The 19,490-nt window shown below is 30.3% G+C and overlaps 1 protein-coding gene across 1 annotated transcript; it reads left to right on the top strand.

Moving 5' to 3' along the window:
• Nucleotides 1-907: 907 nt before the first annotated feature.
• LOC132734492 (uncharacterized) lies at nt 908-16,172 on the top strand. Its single transcript, XM_060721239.1, has 8 exons — nt 908-1,239; nt 2,500-2,814; nt 3,446-3,817; nt 3,958-4,020; nt 4,777-4,950; nt 8,201-8,389; nt 10,035-10,131; nt 12,091-16,172. Exons 1-8 carry the CDS (start codon nt 1,182-1,184, stop codon nt 12,236-12,238), a joined length of 1,416 nt encoding a protein of 471 aa, XP_060577222.1. The 5' UTR covers nt 908-1,181; the 3' UTR covers nt 12,239-16,172.
• Nucleotides 16,173-19,490: the final 3,318 nt, after the last annotated feature.

Below are 19,490 nucleotides of genomic sequence, written 5' to 3'. Positions count from 1 at the left end.
TCTAGCACGTTAAATATATAAAATAATTATAATGATAATGCTATAAGGATAATCATGAGTTATAGATTATAACATTCATACAATTTAATTTTGTTTTTGGAAACATTTTTCCTGTAACGATCACTTTTGAAAACAAACCGTGACATTTAAAGGAAACTTACTATTACAAAGAATTATTTTTTAGTCACTATTGATCATTACAAAATTGATGGACGTATATAAAAACTACTTGAGTAAATTACATAAATCATATAAACTTAGAATAGTTATGAATTTATAAAAAAAACTGAACAAACTCAGTATAGTATACATCAATGAAAACCATTTAAAACGTGTAAAATGAAAAAAAAATGATTAAAAAGACAGAACAAAAAAAAAAAAACGAAATAAAAATCCGACTGCTTCTACAAAAAAAAGCAAATGCTTCATTTTGGTGTCAAATTAACGCACGGATCGTAAGTGAGTTAAATATTAAATTTCTTTAAATTTGTTTAACTTTATATGATATAACAACGTAAGTAGCATGGTTTAAAGGGAAGTTACCCATTTTTGACTCTCTTTTTTTTCTGGCTGTGTGATCTTTGTGGACACTATGTTCATGGGTTCACAGTGTAAAAAGTGTGTGTCCATAACGATAGGTATATGCACTCGCACGCAAGTACGCATATAGGACAAACTCGTGAGAACAATACACGAAGACAGTAACAACAAATGGAATAATAATTTTTAATAATCATAACATAACACTTTACTGTTTTTGTGTATGATATGTAAAGTATTTTGAATCAATAACAACTCCTTATAGAAGGTGAAGAAAAGTGAAAGCATTCATGATTATAAAGTAACCTAATTGTTTCCCCTTCTATTTCAACCTTTCATTGCGATCAATATTTTGTAAAACTTTTACCCGATTTAAATACAATCAATATCTTTTCAAATTGATATGTTTTGTTTTCCACTTTTCGTTATTGTTATATCAATTTTAAAGATCAATTATGGAGTTGTGAAATCTGATATCGACGTTATTGAATAAATGTTTTAAATAGTGAATAATCAAAAGCAAATCTTTACTATTAATGCTTAACGGGCTTATCGGTGCATAGCAAAGGCGGTCGTTAACAACGCAAATATGTGACGATATTTCTTCCGGGTGAAAATAAGATTTATTCTTCATCATTAGAATGAATGAAGTTGTATATAAATCGTTCATGGTTTTATACATGATACAGTGCATATCAGGTGAGTTATTTTATTGTCTAATTATATCATACAGTACATGTTGTTTAATTTATAATATCAATATTAATCGGTAACTAATTAATCTCCAAAATGACATTGAACCGTAAGGATAAATAAGATCGCAATAGAATATATAATGTATGTTGAAATGTGTCGTTCCAGTCCTGTACCAACAGTTATATTCACATATCATCATATCGATTTACACTTATAACTAAGTGAAGAAAATCATGTAAACACGATGTGTTTTATCTATAACATTCCCGGTTAATTTGTTAGAATTGAACTGAATTAATTCATCGTTACATTCATTAGTATACATTTATTTATATACATGTACATGAAGTAATATGTCATATTGTTTAAATTGCAATTATATTGTATATATGTCGAATGAACGCTTATACATGTGCCGTTTTTTCTTTATTGATCAAATGATTAAAATATTCTTTCGCCCCCTTTTCAGCTAATTTATTACACATATTTACAATTGTAGCTTATAACACTTTAGTAAATTGTAACATTCTTTGATGTGCAAAATAATGATATTTTGGAATGCATTGATACATACACGTATCTATTTCAATTTTGTTGTAAATAACTTCATGCCAAAGAATATGTTAAGAGCATTCAATCACAGAGTGATGTTTGAATTATGGAACTAGTATATCACTATCAATAACAACTTGTGAACTATAAATTTTACCAAGGAACGTGTTAGACCTACATTTAAACCACAAATTTACTTGAATTTGTATCTACTATTAAATGAAAAGATTGATAAATAAGTATGAAGTATATTTATAAATAAGCATGAAAAATAACTAATTAAATGTAAAAATAAATGTAAATATAAATAATAATAGTCATAAAATAATAATAATAAAATAATAATGATAATAATAATGATAATAATAATGATAATAATATTAATAATAATGATAATTATTAAATAAAAAACATAATAATAATAATAATTATGATAATAATAATAATTATTATTATTATTATTATTATTATTATTATTATTACTTTTATTATTATTATTATATTATTTTTATTATTTTATTATTATTATTATTATTATTATAATAATAATGATAATAATAGTACTCATAATATTGATAAAATAATATTTTTTATACTATTATTCTTCTTATTATTATTTTAAGCATTATTATGACACATGTAATAAAAATTATATTGATAATCATGAAAATAATGTGATGATTTTAGCATTAATATAATGACTTGTTCCAGCACAACTGTCATCCGTAGAAGAAAGAAGAAATGAAACACACTGTAATACAGGCAATGTTAACATAGACTGCGGAAGCTCAGTGATAGCTGTTGATTCTATCCTATATGGATATAATGCGCTTTGTGATTCAATTTGTTGCGACTTTAATACGGACCATTGTTTAGAAAGTGCGACGACGTCGGATAGAATTGATGTTCGGCGTCAATGTTCTGGAAAATCGTCCTGCACTATTGCCCTCGGAGGGGTCCGGGATTTTTGTTCCCAAGGAGCGCACGAACCTTCCTATGTTACAATTTACTATTATTGTATTCCTTGTAAGGATTTTTCAATTATTAAGTTTTAATACTTCACCTTATCAACATTCTTTTGTATTAAAACTTGATTTTTAAAAAATAAATAAGTCAGTCAAATCAATTCATAGATTAAACAAAATAGATACACATATATTTTATATCAAACATTGTTTTGATTTATTGGGTTTGCTAAATAATTTGACTGAATTATGTTTCCCAAAAAGTTAAATTATAATATATATATATATATAATATATATATATATATATATATATATATATATATATATATATATATATATTGTTTTGCCTTCGTCGCCTGTCCGACTATCTGTCTGTCCGGCTTGCACATGTCGAACTGCTGGCGGGATTTCAATGTAACCTTCACAGGAGTTATAAGTACCCTTCCCTTATCGTGTATACCGCCAGCACAAAATGGCCACCACAGCTTGATTAAAAAAGTAGTAAAATAATAAATAAATAAATATAAAAAACCCAAATTGTCTGGCCTTTAAAGGCAAAAACCGCTAGTTCGATACCGACGAAACTTCGCAGGAGTCATCAGTACCATACCTAGTTGTGGGAAACACATGTTTTGGGGCACAAAACCCCCTCTTTGTTATTCATAAAATTTTAAGTTTTTATGATTACAGCTGAAAGGAAGTTATCCGTATGTTCAAGTGACAAAATACATTCATCGAGTTTACCACTTTATTTAACAAATAAAGGTTATCCAGGTGTGACAACAGGCGAATCAACATGTTCTTGCTCTCTAGAAATATATGATTGTACATCTAGTGTTAACTTATATATCATTGATGCTGATTTGTATCTAGATGCATCAAACTGTGAACAAAGACTAGAAATGCGTGACAATTTAAACGTGACATTACATGGTATCGAATGTGAAAGTTACTATGGATCTGACATCACCACTCATACTTTAAACAAGCATTATATCACTATTAACTTTTTGGACAATTCCAATGCTAACCAGGAAGGATTATTTTTTCTTGGATTTGCTGGTAATTATAAATATCATTTCATTTTATCAAGTATTTGTGTTTTCATTTCCTCCGTTTCTGCATATACAAATATAATATAATTGATAATCTCTTATCTTATTTAAGCTATTTGTGGAATGATTTTATCTTTTTTATTCTAGCTACAGCAGTAAATACCCAATTCAGTCTGAGCTGCTCGTCTGTACCGGAGATTCGATGTGTTGGTATGTTTTAGTATTTTGTAACCTATAAATACGTCGCCAATTTTAGGAGAAGAAAATATCAACGAGGAATATAACTTGTAGCGTGGGATCGTAGTCAGTAGTGTTGACATTCGTCATTTCTTATCAAATTGAATAAAGAAAACATGTTTACTTTTACAATCACCATTTCATTTGATTTATCAAACATTACGATACAATGACAAGACTGTTGTTTGGAAATGGCTTATCTAGGATTTAAAATGCAATTATTGTATTTTGGTTTAATATGTGATATTTGTGACGGTTAGGAGATGCAAACAGTACAATTAAGATAGAGCATCATATATAAATGGTGTGATATTTTTATTGTACTTTTTTACTATTTTACTACAAATTCAGTCTTTGTGAAGTCATAGTGATATCTTAATATATAGCGCTTAAATATACTTATTGAAATAGCAGTGATATAATAGTAGTAACTTGATTTATTACTTGTTTTTGATACCAATGCATTACTATAATAACGGATCAGACTTTGCTCTTTCTCGCATTGTGACACATATTTTCGTAAAACCATTGGCCAGATTTAACTGCTCCTATTACTCTACAATAACTTTATTATTATATTCCTTGTCGAATTTAATAGAAACATTAAAGTATAAAGCAATTGGTATAATGCCAGCAATGTCATTCAAGATCACACTTTGGTGATATCCCGTTCCGTATTTGCACATTTGATACAGAAAAAATGTACAAGTGTATAATTGTTTTATTTAGATTGTGCTCCAATTACTAGTATTGCTATTGATAATGGCAATGCCTCATTGATCGTTGAGAACGACTCGTCTAATGGAGCTCGTGCAAATGTGATTTGTGAAGACGGGTATAACACTACAAAACCGACGATCGAATGTTTAGACACGGGGTTGTGGGAAACAAGTACCTGCATTGGTAAGATTTTATGAGCATTTGCTTATAGCTCGACTTTTTTTCGAAGTAAATAATAGAGGTATTGTTACAGTTGTAAGAAGAACACTAATACCCCTTGGCTTCTCGACCTCTTAAGATATTAAGATGACTTCTAGACCTATGGATGTTACATATTGAATTAACATAATTAGGCTAGGTTACCCCGTTTATATTCCTCGAAATAGGTCGGAAAGGGTCGAGGGCATCCCCATCATACCTTACACATATTGTGTATACAATTCAATCATAATGTACAATCAATCAAGTCATATACAAACATATCAACATACATATCATTCAAATCATATACATACTATCATTGTATCACATTCCATAATGTTTAACAGTTAACACATATGCATGTAATTTATAAGATTAATAATTACATCATTTATTTACTTTTTAAAAGGGTGTAGGAATAGCGAAAATAACATCTGAAATACAAAATCTTGTATGCGTTGAATTTGTTTTCTTTTATGTTAGTGGACTTTTCTAATTTTGATGTAATTGTATAATATATTGATGTCTACTTTTGTCAAATTCATATTCTTATTAATATTCCAAGCTAATTTTAAGCTATTTTTAAAACCAGTACAAGTAGGTAACAATTGTTTTCGCTTAGACAAATATATAATATTATATATATATAATTCTAAAAACAAGACATCAAATCTGTGAACATTTAGTTCACAGCCTAGAATAAAAGATTTACAATTAAAAAAGGTATCAAAGTTATTTTAAATTTTCTTTCAGAAACTGAAATATTGGCTGAATCTTGTTGTATTCCCAAAATGTATAAGTGTTTCTTCTTGACATTCACAAAAGGGCACATATTAGAATTAACTATTTTCATTTTAAATAAAAAGAAATTACAACACATCCCGGTATTCCAGTTTAAATCTTTAATTTATATAATGAGTTCTGGGTGTAATAACAGGGGTGTTTATTTACAACAGTCGTAAGGTCAGAGTTATTTCGTGGAAACTGCAAAATTGACTCCTATGTTTATTTTTAGAATAATAAACAAATTTTACACCCATTTTGTGTGATAGAGTTAACCTTAAATCCGAAAAAAGAACCGAATCAAACATCAATTTTATTATAAAAAAAACGTTTCATCAACCGTTAGCGGTAACATAATTAGGTAAAATGCATAGAAATTATAAACTTTGATAATACTGGATAAGCTCTTTTTTGAGTGCATTTTCGCTATTTTCATGCGCGAAAGTAAACATTTTAAGTGGTGGTTTAGTTAATATTTGACAAAACTGATTACTCGTTACAGCAGCGTAAATTAGTTTGCAGAAGGATGCACGGCAATAAAGAACTTATAATGTGTAGGAGAAGTAATTTTTAAACACAACTTAATCATTTGAAATTTAAATTGATAGTAGAATAACTTATGAATGAAATTCGTTTCCACACTTCTTTAAATCAATTAAAAATGAGAATCATGTCAGAAAAATCCTGTTTGTTGTTCTACTAATTTTACAATAGCCAGCTAGATTCCAAGAGTTCAGATTGTTATTTTAAAATAACCAATAACATTTTCACAAATATTCAGTTCTTCTCTTTTTTTTACAGGAAGTCAAACTGAAAACAGACGTAGAAAATTAATTTTCAAAAATCTGCATCCAAACGCTTTTCATCTCGTATTTCATCTACGCATTTTTCGCTCATAATTTGAATGTTATCATGAATCAAACAATAATTCAATGTGTCTTCATGTATTTAAATTATATATACATGTATATCAAACAAACTTGTAAAACTCTACATTTTTCTGACATAACGTCTTTATTCATAATCTTTTTCTTTTGAAGTAACGTCAAAATGTACATTATGGAATAAGGGTTTTAATTGCAAATGTATTGTCCGGTCAATTTAAGGGGTCTAAGAGACTGACAGGTCAAAGTGCCATGGGTCAAGGTGTCTCAGAGGTCGAGTCGGCTACGGTCGAGATGTCAAGGGGTCGAGATGTCTTATAGTCTTACATTCATGTCGGCGTTCCCGTTGCCGTCCCAAAAAAAACTGAAATTGATCGTATCTTTTTCGAATTCTTCGTAAATTGTCTTCATACTTGGCCACAACAACCCTTGGAACAAGACCTCAAAGCAAAACAGACTAAAACTTGACCTTCATTCATAAACAACATTAACCCCATTAAAGTCAAATGACTAAATTTTGATGTTGTTGTTATATTTTTAATGGACTGTCTTCAAATTTGAACCAAGCAATCATCTAGACCAGACTTTTAAGTTTATCAAAAGACCTTGGCCTTCACTCATATAAAATTATGACATTGTTGGTCATATTTTTTAAATTTGTGATAATAATTCATAAATAGATTGAATTTATATAAAGACACAACGTTCTTAAGGATGAGGCCATCATGTACAATATCACATTTTTAAATTGACTTTGGCTCATTTATGCCTGTGACATTGAAGGTTGAATTATTGTTATTTCACTGTTGTTAGCTACAATTGACTATACCTTTGTAATAAATAAATGGATTATTTTCTACTTGGACAACATAACCTTTTGGACAAGAACTTACAGCTAAGGATGATCTTGACCTTGAGAATGACTTTAACCGTCCATGTCAAATTATTGAATGGTTGTTGAATTGTCATTTTTTTTTTATGTTAGGATTTGATGGATTATATGTACTGTTTCAGATGTAAAGTTGATCATTGTACATTTTTGAAATGATTCATACTTCGACACAACAGCAAGTGTAACCAGACCTACATATAGAAATTAAATAAATGGAAAAACTCATTTTGAATATTTCATTTTCAAAATTTGTGTAAACCTATAAATTGTTTTCTTCTTGAAAAAAGAAAAAAAGTCGAGTATTGGCCCGCCCAGCAGTTGTTCTTGATATTATTGGTGAAATGCCATCAGAAAAAAATATATTATCTTAGAAGTGCGCATCGGCTATGAGAACAATCACATTTTAAGCAACAATATATGATTCTTTAATGTGTAAGATATTGTTAATGAACATGCATTTTTTGAGTCACAACTGTAATACTTGGAAGTAAGTCAAGAAGTTCAACACGGAACCTCCACACACAGTGTTACATTTTGACCAATATTTGATTATGTGGCCTTTGTTAACTGTGAATTCGAGATTGTAAATTTCAGACTTAACAGTCGTAAATGTCAAATTTAAATTTTATCATATGTTTATTGAGCATGTGGGTAATTAATTTTCTTGTTTAAGCTGATGGTAACGGTGATAGTAAAGAGGATCTTGATACAGACACAGATGAAAGTAAAGAGGGTGGACAAGATTTTGCTGCATGGAAAATAGCTGTTATTGTACTATCTGTAGCTGTAGTAATAGCTCTTTTAGCAGTGCTGATTGTTGTCAAATGGTGTACAAACAACAGTAACCGTGATCAAGATAGAAGTAATTTATTAGCTTTATTAGTACTTTATTAGCTCGATAACACGAAGTATTTGGAGAACTGTCTAACGTCAACCCGCGTACTTCATAGCGCCCGTTTCTGATTAAAAGTTTGGTGCAGTAAAATATTTCTATTATATTTCTATTATCTTATTTCTTAGGGCATCAAATTCAAACTGAAAATACATGTTCCTTATCATTGTCAACATCATATGTAACAACGTTCAAACATTAGAAGAAAGGTTTTCAAATGATCTACCCTTGAACTTAGAATTTCCGTAAAATATACTATTTTTATTCTCACTTGTTTTTTTAGCTCACCAGAACTGAAGGTTTAGGGTGAGCTATTGATATCAAAGGGGGATACTCCAGCGTCCGTCGTCATTTGTCAACATTCATCTTCTTCTCGTTAAGCGCTGGGCAAATTAACTTCAAATTATGTCTGTAGTTTCTTTGTGATAGTCATACTTAAATTTGCTCACATCTTTCCAATTGACCCGTTTTGGGGTCAACAGAGCTTAAAATAGGAAAACACCTTTAAACATCTTTTTGTAATGAACTTATTGATCGATTATCACGAAACTTTGTATGTAGCATTCATATGTAGTCTGTTATAAAAATTGTTCAAATTAATTTGATTGTCCTCTTGCAGGGGCCACTTTAGCTTAAAAAAGAAAAAACAATTCTTAAAACATCATTCTCTTCCGACCTAAATAAGGATGATCACGGATATCTACAACATTCACGGCCCTCTTGTTTCTTTACAGATCAACTTCAAACTTCAAATATATGTTCCATATTATTATCAACCATGTCTTATGTGAAAAGGTATTCAACTCATAAATCAATGTCTTAAACGGGTTTTCCGGTTGACTTATTTTGGCTCGTATAGCCCTTAAACATGTTAAATAAAAATGCGTTTCTTTATCGTGCTACACAGTACCTACAACATGCAATTGGCTATGATGAGGCAACACATGTGATAACTGATCGCTCTTGTTTTGTGATGCAAACTACAAAGAAGTTCGTCCAGACTTCAACTCAGAAACTACAGGTGCAATTTCCTCAAAACTTCTCAGGAATGAGAAATACTTAGTATTGTCGTGCACATCATCTGTGGTTTTTGACCCAATTATTCTTGTCATAGTCTTTTTATTTTTTAAATCTTCTGCTCTATTCCTCTAACACCGCTATTGCAATTTCAATGAAATTTTACAAGGTTGATGAGTAGCTCAAGTTCTTGCCAATTTGACAAGGATTTTTTGGTGAATGATTTGTGGCCGAATTGAGGCCCTTGATCTAAACGCGTCTTGCCTGTAAATCAATTTTTGCAACATGCAATTGAATTCCGTGAGGCGATTCATGTGATAACTGATCGCTCATTTTTGAATTGATAAATGTAATTTTCCAAAATTCACTCTTCTCCGGACATGTTGAAATTGAAAGTATATACATTATTTTAGGCGTGTCTGTGACAACAAGTGTTTTATTTTGGGTTTGTGATTAATAGAATATTAAACGCATGTGGTTTCATTATTGATTTTAATTAACTCATCAAAAAAATAAACCTACACATATTAAATATCACTACGTAGAATTTTTTTGTTGGATTATATCAATCAATGTGTAATTTTGATTATTTGTTTAGAGTCTGACCCGGAAGACCTTGCTTACGAACAATATCCCGCAACTGCACCACCTGTACCACCGCGAGGAACAGAAATGATGTCATATCTTACATCCGGGTAATTAATACTTTTTATTTACTTTCAAACTATATAATAAATATTCTGAAGAATAAGACAGGTGTTTATATTTAAAAACAACTATCATACGCTTATATACCTATTATATATAATACGAAATTGCATATGATTTCAACTGATTATGAGTATCACGTGACCTATTCTGAGACTGCGGCCCGGGGCCGAAAGCTCACGACCAACGCATATGATATGCATAAGGTAATATGCCTTTTCCGAGCCATTTTGGAAAAATGTACCTTGCTCAGTTTTGTGAATTTTGCGTCGTAAAATTGCTTGAGTGGGATAATATTAAGTATCTTTTGAAACCTCTCTTATGTTCACGATCAACCTCCTTCATGCTCTTTTGGCAATGAAATTTGTGGAATCATTTCTCTGTTACCATACTGGAATGACCTCCTACAAACATTTCAGCTCTGTTTTTAAAGAATGTCAATGAAGGGTATTAATTTAAGATTAGAAAAAAAGCATATTTCCAATTAGGAATGAGTCTGGTAATCTGGGCGATGGTGACACTGGGAAAATGGGAAAATGCATGGGTTATGGAAAGTTAACACCATTGACAATGAAAAGTTATTCAAAACTTATGACGTTAACAGAACAAAAAGGATATATAATAATTGAGAACATTTTGACAAACAAATTAAACACATAAAGGTATTCGTTTAAACAATTTTCTTTCGACATGAGTTGGTTTGTAACATAAATGATATCTATATTACTTATGATATGTTAACACATCCACTAACAGGTAACAAAGCAAGTTCAGAAAATCATGCCTTACGCTATAGGAAAATAAGTTATTTGAAAGAATAATTTGGCAAAATAAAGTTTTAAACATTATTTAAAAGTTACATTCAAACATGCAATGAAATTCATCTCCAAGATACTATTTTGAATATAAATGACACATTCTTTTGTTTCTTTCAATATGCTAATGTTAACTTTTTTGTTTTGAATCTAGAGTTGTTCATTCTGTAGTTTTAAGATTACAAAGTATTTTACAAAGATTGGATTGAAGGTTATATTCTAAATAGTCTATGACATCTGGACCCGTGACACTTAGGCCCCTAAGACACCTTGACCCCTTAAATTAATTGGATATTTCGACCAATTATTTTATAATGTTCCTGAAGCCGTAACCTCCAACAAAAAAAGAAAGTCCATGAAGATGTCAATTATAGAAGAAAGGATGGCGTTTAATACAAGTTTTTTTTATAATCATATAATTTAATACATATTTAATTTATATTAAAATAAAATTAAGCTGTTATTTGTTATTCATGATCACTCTTCAAGTTAAGTGTTTTATTTAAGAACTAGAAACACATGCATTACATTTTACCAGAAATATATTTAATTAATTGCATATATGAACTATACATATTATCAAACATTGTCGTAATCACAAATACTTGTATAGGTTTTATTTATTTTTTAATCAAATAAATTATATCATTTTTTGTAATTCACACCTAAATGTTGCCGTTTTCCCATTTTTACTTGTTAATTTCTATATATCAAACTTCTTACACCAGGACGTCTGAGACTTACTCTTTCTTTATACACTTATACAGTTCATTATGAAACAGAAATATATCTCGATGACTTTCAGAAAATGAATACCTTGCTTAGTGACGCAAAAAATGCATATTGTCGACAAGGTCACGCAGACTTTAAACAAGTTGTAGCCATATTGTTTGCTGTTAAAAGACTGCCAAAAAATGAAATTATAATGAATAAAAAACAAGGTTTGGGTTGAACATATATGTAATACTATTATTTATGTCAGTAATATTATCATCTAACAATATGCGCTTTAAGTTATAATAATATTTGGAAAAAAATGAAATTGTTATCTGACCGTGTTTTGTCGTGTATTAACCTATTATTATATACTGTGTGAATATATAACATGATATAACTTTTTTGTCATTTTAGAGCTCCATTGCCTGCAATCACACCACAGCACAAGATTAAACATGGCCCTGTGTACATCGATCATAATGATGCGCATATATTTGGACTCACAATACACATTCCATTCCGGAAGAAAAACAAACTCGCACCTATAGATCGACATGAATAATAAGTGTGATAAAAACATCGACATTATAATTATCAGGCAAAGGCAAAATATCAGTTTGCAGTTTTATGTCCAGTTTTCTATGATATTAAGTTTCTTTTTATTCAATTACATTTGCATGTTACGCTGAAATTCATTTGATATTTTTTATCGAAAACATGTTTGTTCGATGTAAAACAAGCCTAAGTAAGACAGCAACATGTTCTAAATGAATATTTAATTAGAATTTTGAATCATTTTATTTACTGCTTCATTGAATGTTAACAATGCACCGATGCCAATGAATAACTTTACTGGACAAAGGCAAAATAACACCAAATATGTTTTATTGATATAATATTATATTTTTTGTACTGAAAAAGTTATTAACATTAAATTAATACCATCAATTTCAAACGATGGCAAACTAAATTTTTCAAAGCTTCGCAACATGATTGCTTTATTTACTACCGACTGGAATAATTTATAAATACCAAAAATACCAGGGCCATCTTAATACGTCATTAGGCATCATTATGTCATTATATGCTTGTGGCGGCAAATTGAGATTCTAGACAGTCAGATGATAACCAACACTGATTCAATGTTTCGCGGTATGCAACAAAAACCGCAATGCACAGCTGTTCATAAGTTAAGTAAGTAATCACATCTTATGTACGTCTATGAATATATAAAAGAAAGAAAGTCATGGTTTGAGTCCCGGCTGCGGGTTACCGATTTTGCGTGTGATGTCATTTATGGATTTTTCATAAAACTTGATATGTATTTATATAAATATAATATTTATAAATATTTTTTATCATTCATTGACTTCAGTTTCCATACATGTAAATAATGACATGTCTTTATAAAAGAAAAACTTTTTGATTGCAATTATTATCATGTTTTTTTACAATATGTTTTCTAGTAGTATTTCATCAACTATTCTAAATGGGTGTGATTTTTAGTTTAGTTTATTTATGCATTTTTTCATAAAACTTGATATTTAAAATGGAAAACACTCTTTATCATTCATTGCTTTTCATTGTCCATACATGTTAACCGCTAATAAATAATGACATGTCTTTATGAATAAAGCTTTTTGGTGGTAATTATTATCATGGGATTTTTACAATATGTTTTTATTAGTTTTTCATCAACTATTCTAAATGGGTGTGATTTTTTGTATAGTAATCTTTTTATGTATTCACGCATCATAAGTGATGTATTACTTTAACTACGTTAAATATTTTGTACCATTTATCCTACCAAAACATCTTATCATATCTTGTAATATTCTCATTCGTATTTATTCCATGGTAGTTTCATTAGAGCTAGGTCAAAAGACACGAGATGATAAAAGTAATGATATTGCTTTCAATGCTGATTTATACTGGACGAGTACATAATTGTCAAAACTATAGTTTGTAACGAACATTGGTACATTGAGCCGAATATATTTCATTTTGCAGCTGTGAACAAGTACACTAAAATCAGAAGTGTATTCAATAATGTATAGTGTCACTTTATTACTTTGTAAACAGTATGGGATTTATTTGTAATTAATGAAATTTGAAAATACATACGAGGCTAGACGAAGTGTTTTATGGATTTGATATGAAGAAAAATGAACACAGTTGTTCATATGTTAGATGAATAAACAAAAATATAACTCCGCAGGTATCATCATCATATACAATAAATTCTGTCTGCAAATCATTACAACTTAATCAATATTCTTGTAATTACCTTTTAATATTTCAAATCTTTCTACAAAGATATAACTTTTTTCAAAAATATGACATTGCTGTAACAATAATCCTTAAAATTTATCTGTAGACATAAATATGTAGACATGTTTCAAAAGGATATAGCGATAACAGAACTTCGTTACAGAACGGATTCTATAATTTTCTAAAATTTTACCACCTAAATGTTGAATTTGCTTTAGTCGACGATAGGGGCATGTAACCCTGTTTTGTTTTGCATGTTTTAGATGACTAATTTTGAATGATTACCTTCAATTTTCACTTGGTGAAATATAGAAAATGTGTTCAAAAAGGAGACTTGAAAGTTTAAAAACATTACAGACCGTTATCTCTATCATTTTGGTAATACTTGTACAAACTTCTACATGTAAGTCGGAACGTCGGTGGTTCTACTCAAGTGCCCATTCGTGCATGAAATATTGCTCGGAAGGGCAACTGAGGTCTTCCTCCTTCAGTAAATCTTGAACGTCGTCATATGACCTATAATATATCGATGTAACGTAAAACCCAATTAAACAAACAAGGAAACTGCATGTAAGTAAGAGAACAATAGGTAGTTAATGATAAAGTCTGGTTTGTCTCGATTTTGTTGAACGAACATGGAATAACAATGTACGCATCAACTACTTCTGATCATAAAATATATTTTATTTTGCTTGTAAGTTGCTATTGAATTTAAAACAGTATGCATATTTTTACAACAAAATAAAAACAAGTAAATAAGAAGAAAGGTAACGGTTATTCAGCATTTTTTTCGAACAACAATTTGACGAATTGACTTTTAATGCCACTATAAAAATTGTGTTTGTGAAAATGTCTGTATTATAACGAAAAGTGCATGCTATACTGATATTGATGTGCTTCTTTAACGGGAAGCATTTCAAGGATTTCCATTTTGATTTATCGTCTTGCTGCACTTCACAATGGCAATAAAAAATTGTCACATGACAGTGTTGTAGTTTTTTTTGTTTTTGTTTGTTTCATTTTACGCCTTTTTCCAACAGTATTTCAGTCATATAGGCGGGTAGTTTCCTAACCATCGTTCCTGGAGAGTTACACCAGTACTAGACTCCCTTCCTCCGCGCTAAACTACCAAAGCATCTCCCGGGGATCGAACCCACGCCAGAGAGGTAAATGGATTAGAAGTCATCGACTCTAACCCCTCGACCACGGAGGCGGTTTTTCAGTGTTGTAGTTGTTTTACTAGAACTGCTTATTAACTTCAGTCCGACCCCGGTTATTCGACAACCAATTATTCGAATACCCTGCATTATCCAAAGTAGATGTACGGTCTCGTCTTCATCTCTATATAAATTAATATAAATATGAACGTATTATTCGAAATGCATTACCCGATACCTCCTATTTTTCGAAGTAAAATTTCGGTCCGGATTATATCATTATGTAAGAATTTCACACCTATTATTTGAAGCCAGACTAATTGGCGCTGATTGACTCGCTGACCGTCCCAAATTGTGAAGAACTTGGCAGCAAAAACTTCTAATAGCCATGATAATTACGATTTGCGTGTACCGAACATTAATTGTATGCTATTAAGTGCACGGTTCAAGGTGTTCAAAAGGTGTTCAAAAATAATGATTTTTTGATTGATGAATGACAATAAACAAATAAAAATAAACTATTTTATTAATTGAACGGTTTATATTAATGCTGTTTGTATAATTTTGAATACATTCGTAATGCATGAATGTCTATCATTAAAATCCTTCACTTTGTCCGACATGCACGGAGATGACAGCGATGTTTTAATGTGCATGTTTATATGTTTATATTAACCTGTGCTACAGAACCTGGAAATTAACTGCAAGTAGTTTATAAAAATATATTTTTAACGTTGGTCGTTGTTTATTTGATTACCGGTAACAGACGTGTTGAAAAGTTTCGCTTGAATTGTCGATATGGTCAAGTGGAGTAGTTTCATTTCAATATGTTCTCCAACCCATCGATTTTTCGAAGTAAATTTTCAGTCCCCGGTAATTCGAATAATTGAGGTTGGACTGTATAATATAGAAAAATATAAACTGCTACTTAATTAGCCTTTGCATGCAGTGCAGCGCTTTTGTGCTTAAATATGTGGATTATATAATTGATGCGCCTGAAATACCTCTGAAAATCTCTAACACAAAGCAGACGTATTACGTCTTGTAATTATAATGTATGTAGCATACTCGCTGTTTTTATCTCCTTTCATCATGTCGCATTTGTCAGTATGATAAGTATATTTTGATCAAATGTCGTGTCATCAGTACTCGAATACATCTTATAGTGTTACTGTATACAAATAAAGTACATTTGACAAATTGAATGTTTTTGTCTGTTATCCCGCTGGGCTCCTTTACGATGGTCCTGTGTTTGCGTTCTTCTTTGTTTATCTTGTTTACATATTTGAAGAATTGGAACACACTCATTCATAGGTTCATTGCCCTGATAATATTTAGATTCCATAATAACTCGAAAGATGTATAACACAATGTAATTTATCAACGGGGGTAAAATACTTTTCCATGGTTCTACAACCGACAACTTGCTGTTTACTGTGTAGTAAAGCATCGTATAATTATTTACATTAATCATACAAAACATAAACATACCCATTATCATTTTGAATCATCATCATAATAATCATAATAACCTTTTATTATGCCATAGGTACATCAAGATAAAAAGGTAAACGACAGTTCACAGCAATGAAAGAATTATAAGACTTTGAAATAGAGGTTCCCCGCCTAGAGTATGTTTTACACGAAAAACAGATTTGTACTATTACAAAAATGTGTACTAGGGATCTTGAGACTCAGTGCTCAAATCTGTATCTGCTTGATATATCGGTCTATACGGAAACCAGTGTAAGATTCAGTATAAAAATCGGCATGGTCAAATTTCTAACTCAATGTTCTTTAGTAAATCAGTCACATTTGATGTATGATTCTAATTTGTCCAATAAACTTCATGAATTATATACTGTCTTCAAATTAAAATATCAACACGTTCCAATGCAAACGAATTCCGAAATTAATACTGTAGCCCTCTCCTTTTTTTCAGAAATCTTAATTCATAAGATGTACACTTTATTCATTCTGTCTGTTGGCGATTAGCACATCATATATCATTCCACCAATTCGCCCAGAAATGAGGTCCTGAATAAAACAAAGAAAACAACTTTCAATGTCATCATATAACACTAAAAACTACACATATGTATTTAAATACTCGTTAAAGATGAACAATCAAGCTATGAATGACTTAAATAAGGGCATTTCAAAATGATCAAGAAATTGTGTCTAAACTACAACGGATTAGGTAAATTCAATACCGGGATAACTTTGATACTTACATTCACTCGTATGTTTCGAAATAACGTTTTATGTAAAGAATTGTGTTAGTTTTTCGTTGTTCTTAGTCAGGTGTGCCTTCACTAATAGTAATTCAAGGAGGAACACCTGAGGTCTACCTCCGACGAATTTGGAAATTGGCTTTTTAACTATATTGTGTCAATACGACAGAAAACATTATAAAATAAGTTAAACCTGATATTGACAAATATCGATGCATGGTAAATCGTATAGTTTATCACACTTCCGAAAGCAAATGTTAAAAAAGAGAGAAATATAAAATCCCTAAAGAAAGCCCAAAATTGAAAAAGTTGCAGGCTCGGTTTGATTGAGCCTGTTAATGGACGGTACTGGCAAGCGCAAGCCACCGTCCACGCTCCCCCAGCACCGGCCCAACATTTAACATGAACTGGTAAAATTTTAAATTTTGAAAACATCCGCAGATCTCTTCATATTGCGGCTAGATGTACCATGGGACCGTCAATGTGAAATGTTAGTGCCATTCCACGAAAAGCGGCACATGGTCCCGAAGTAAAAAAAAATGAATGTGCCCTTAACGAGAAAACAATGGGCGGAACTAGATAAGATGAAATTTTGAAAGGGTATCAGAGGCTATGAAGCCTGCATATCAAGACAGCATTACATTTTATTAGATATATATTAAATGTTGCTTGTGTCTGTATTTGAAACTACGTTTTCATGTTAAAATTAACGAACACCTGCTTATATACATATAAATAGATTACTCCCTTTGCTTCCCTATATATTTTTTCACTGAATTTCTATAGAAATAATCTCGTTTTAATATATCAGATTCCATTTGAGATTAGCCTAGCAATGGCTTGTCATTATATTTGTCTGGTTTATTTCAACAAACCTTTCTTTTCGAGTTTTTTTTTCTAAATAAATCTCGTTCCAAAATAAAAAGGGATTGTCCAATCAGTCCCTCTTTTTAGCCTTAAAATAGGGTTTTTGGGTGTAAATATTGGAGTTATTTTTCACAAATACCAATACAAAAAAGAACAAGTGACTCTTTTTTCATTCAATTTTATTAAAAATTTGACTTAAAACATTGAATAAATACATATAACAAACAAATATATATATTTTGTTCGATCGATCGAACAAAAAGGGCAACCTTCTTATAACTTTATTTGTTCGATCGATCGAACAAAATTTCTTTTCATTACCAAAACTTGTTGAATCAAATGAAATTTAAAACAAACATTTTGTTCGATCGATCGAACAAAAATGTTCAAACACTGTATTTGAAAATTTCTCTCTTAATCTGTACTAAAAAAATTAGCTTTTTGTTTGATCGATCGAACAAATATATATTTTGTTCGATCGATCGAACAAAATTTTTTTGATTTCCAAAACTGGTCAAATAAATAAAAATTTAAAATAAATATTTTGTTCGATCGATCGAACAAAACTGTTCAAACAGTTTATTGAAATTTTCTCTCTCAAACTGTACTAAAAACACAAAAGATTTTGTTCGATCGATCGAACAAAATTTCTTTTCATTACCAAAACTTGTTAAATCAAATGAAATTTAAAACAAACATTTTGTTCGATCGATCGAACAAAAATGTTCAAACACTGTATTTGAAAATTTCATTCCAAATCTCTACTAAAAAAATTAACATTTTGTTCGATCGATCGAACAAATATATATTTTGTTCGATCGATCGAACAAAATTTCTTTTCATTTCCAAAACTGGTCAAATAAATGAAAAATTTAAAATAAATATTTTGTTCGATCGATCGAACAAAACTGTTCAAACACTGCATTGAAAAATTTCTCTCTCAAACTGTACCAAAAAAAACCCCAAAATATTTTGTTCGATCGACCGAACAAAATTTCTTTTCATTACCAAAACTTGTTAAATCAAATGAAATTTAAAACAAACATTTTGTTCGATCGATCGAACAAAAATGTTCAAACAATGTATTTGAAAATTTCATTCTAAATCTCTACTAAAAAAATTAACATTTTGTTGGAACATTTTTTCTAGTAATACCTTGGCATTTCAAAGAACTTGGATATTCCAGACGTTCCTGGTATTTCCATGATCTAAGGAATGGCTGGAATAGCCTAGGATTGCATTGTACTGGAAATTCCTAGCAACTGGGTATGACTGGACCACAGCT

Source organism: Ruditapes philippinarum, unplaced genomic scaffold (assembly GCF_026571515.1).
Source record: "Ruditapes philippinarum isolate M1 unplaced genomic scaffold, ASM2657151v2 ctg9520_1_1_1_1, whole genome shotgun sequence".
NCBI lineage: Eukaryota > Metazoa > Mollusca > Bivalvia > Venerida > Veneridae > Ruditapes > Ruditapes philippinarum.
This window is presented reverse-complemented; position numbering and strand designations above follow the sequence as displayed.

Excerpts from the sequence above, each read along its gene's own strand:
- LOC132734492 (XM_060721239.1), top strand. The coding sequence starts at position 1,182 with ATGAATGAAGTTGTATATAAATCGTTCATGGTTTTATACATGATACAG. Across the intron at positions 2,815-3,445 it reads TTACTATTATTGTATTCCTT|CTGAAAGGAAGTTATCCGTA; the intron begins GTAAGGATTTTT and ends TTATGATTACAG. Across the intron at positions 3,818-3,957 it reads ATTTTTTCTTGGATTTGCTG|CTACAGCAGTAAATACCCAA; the intron begins GTAATTATAAAT and ends TTTTTATTCTAG.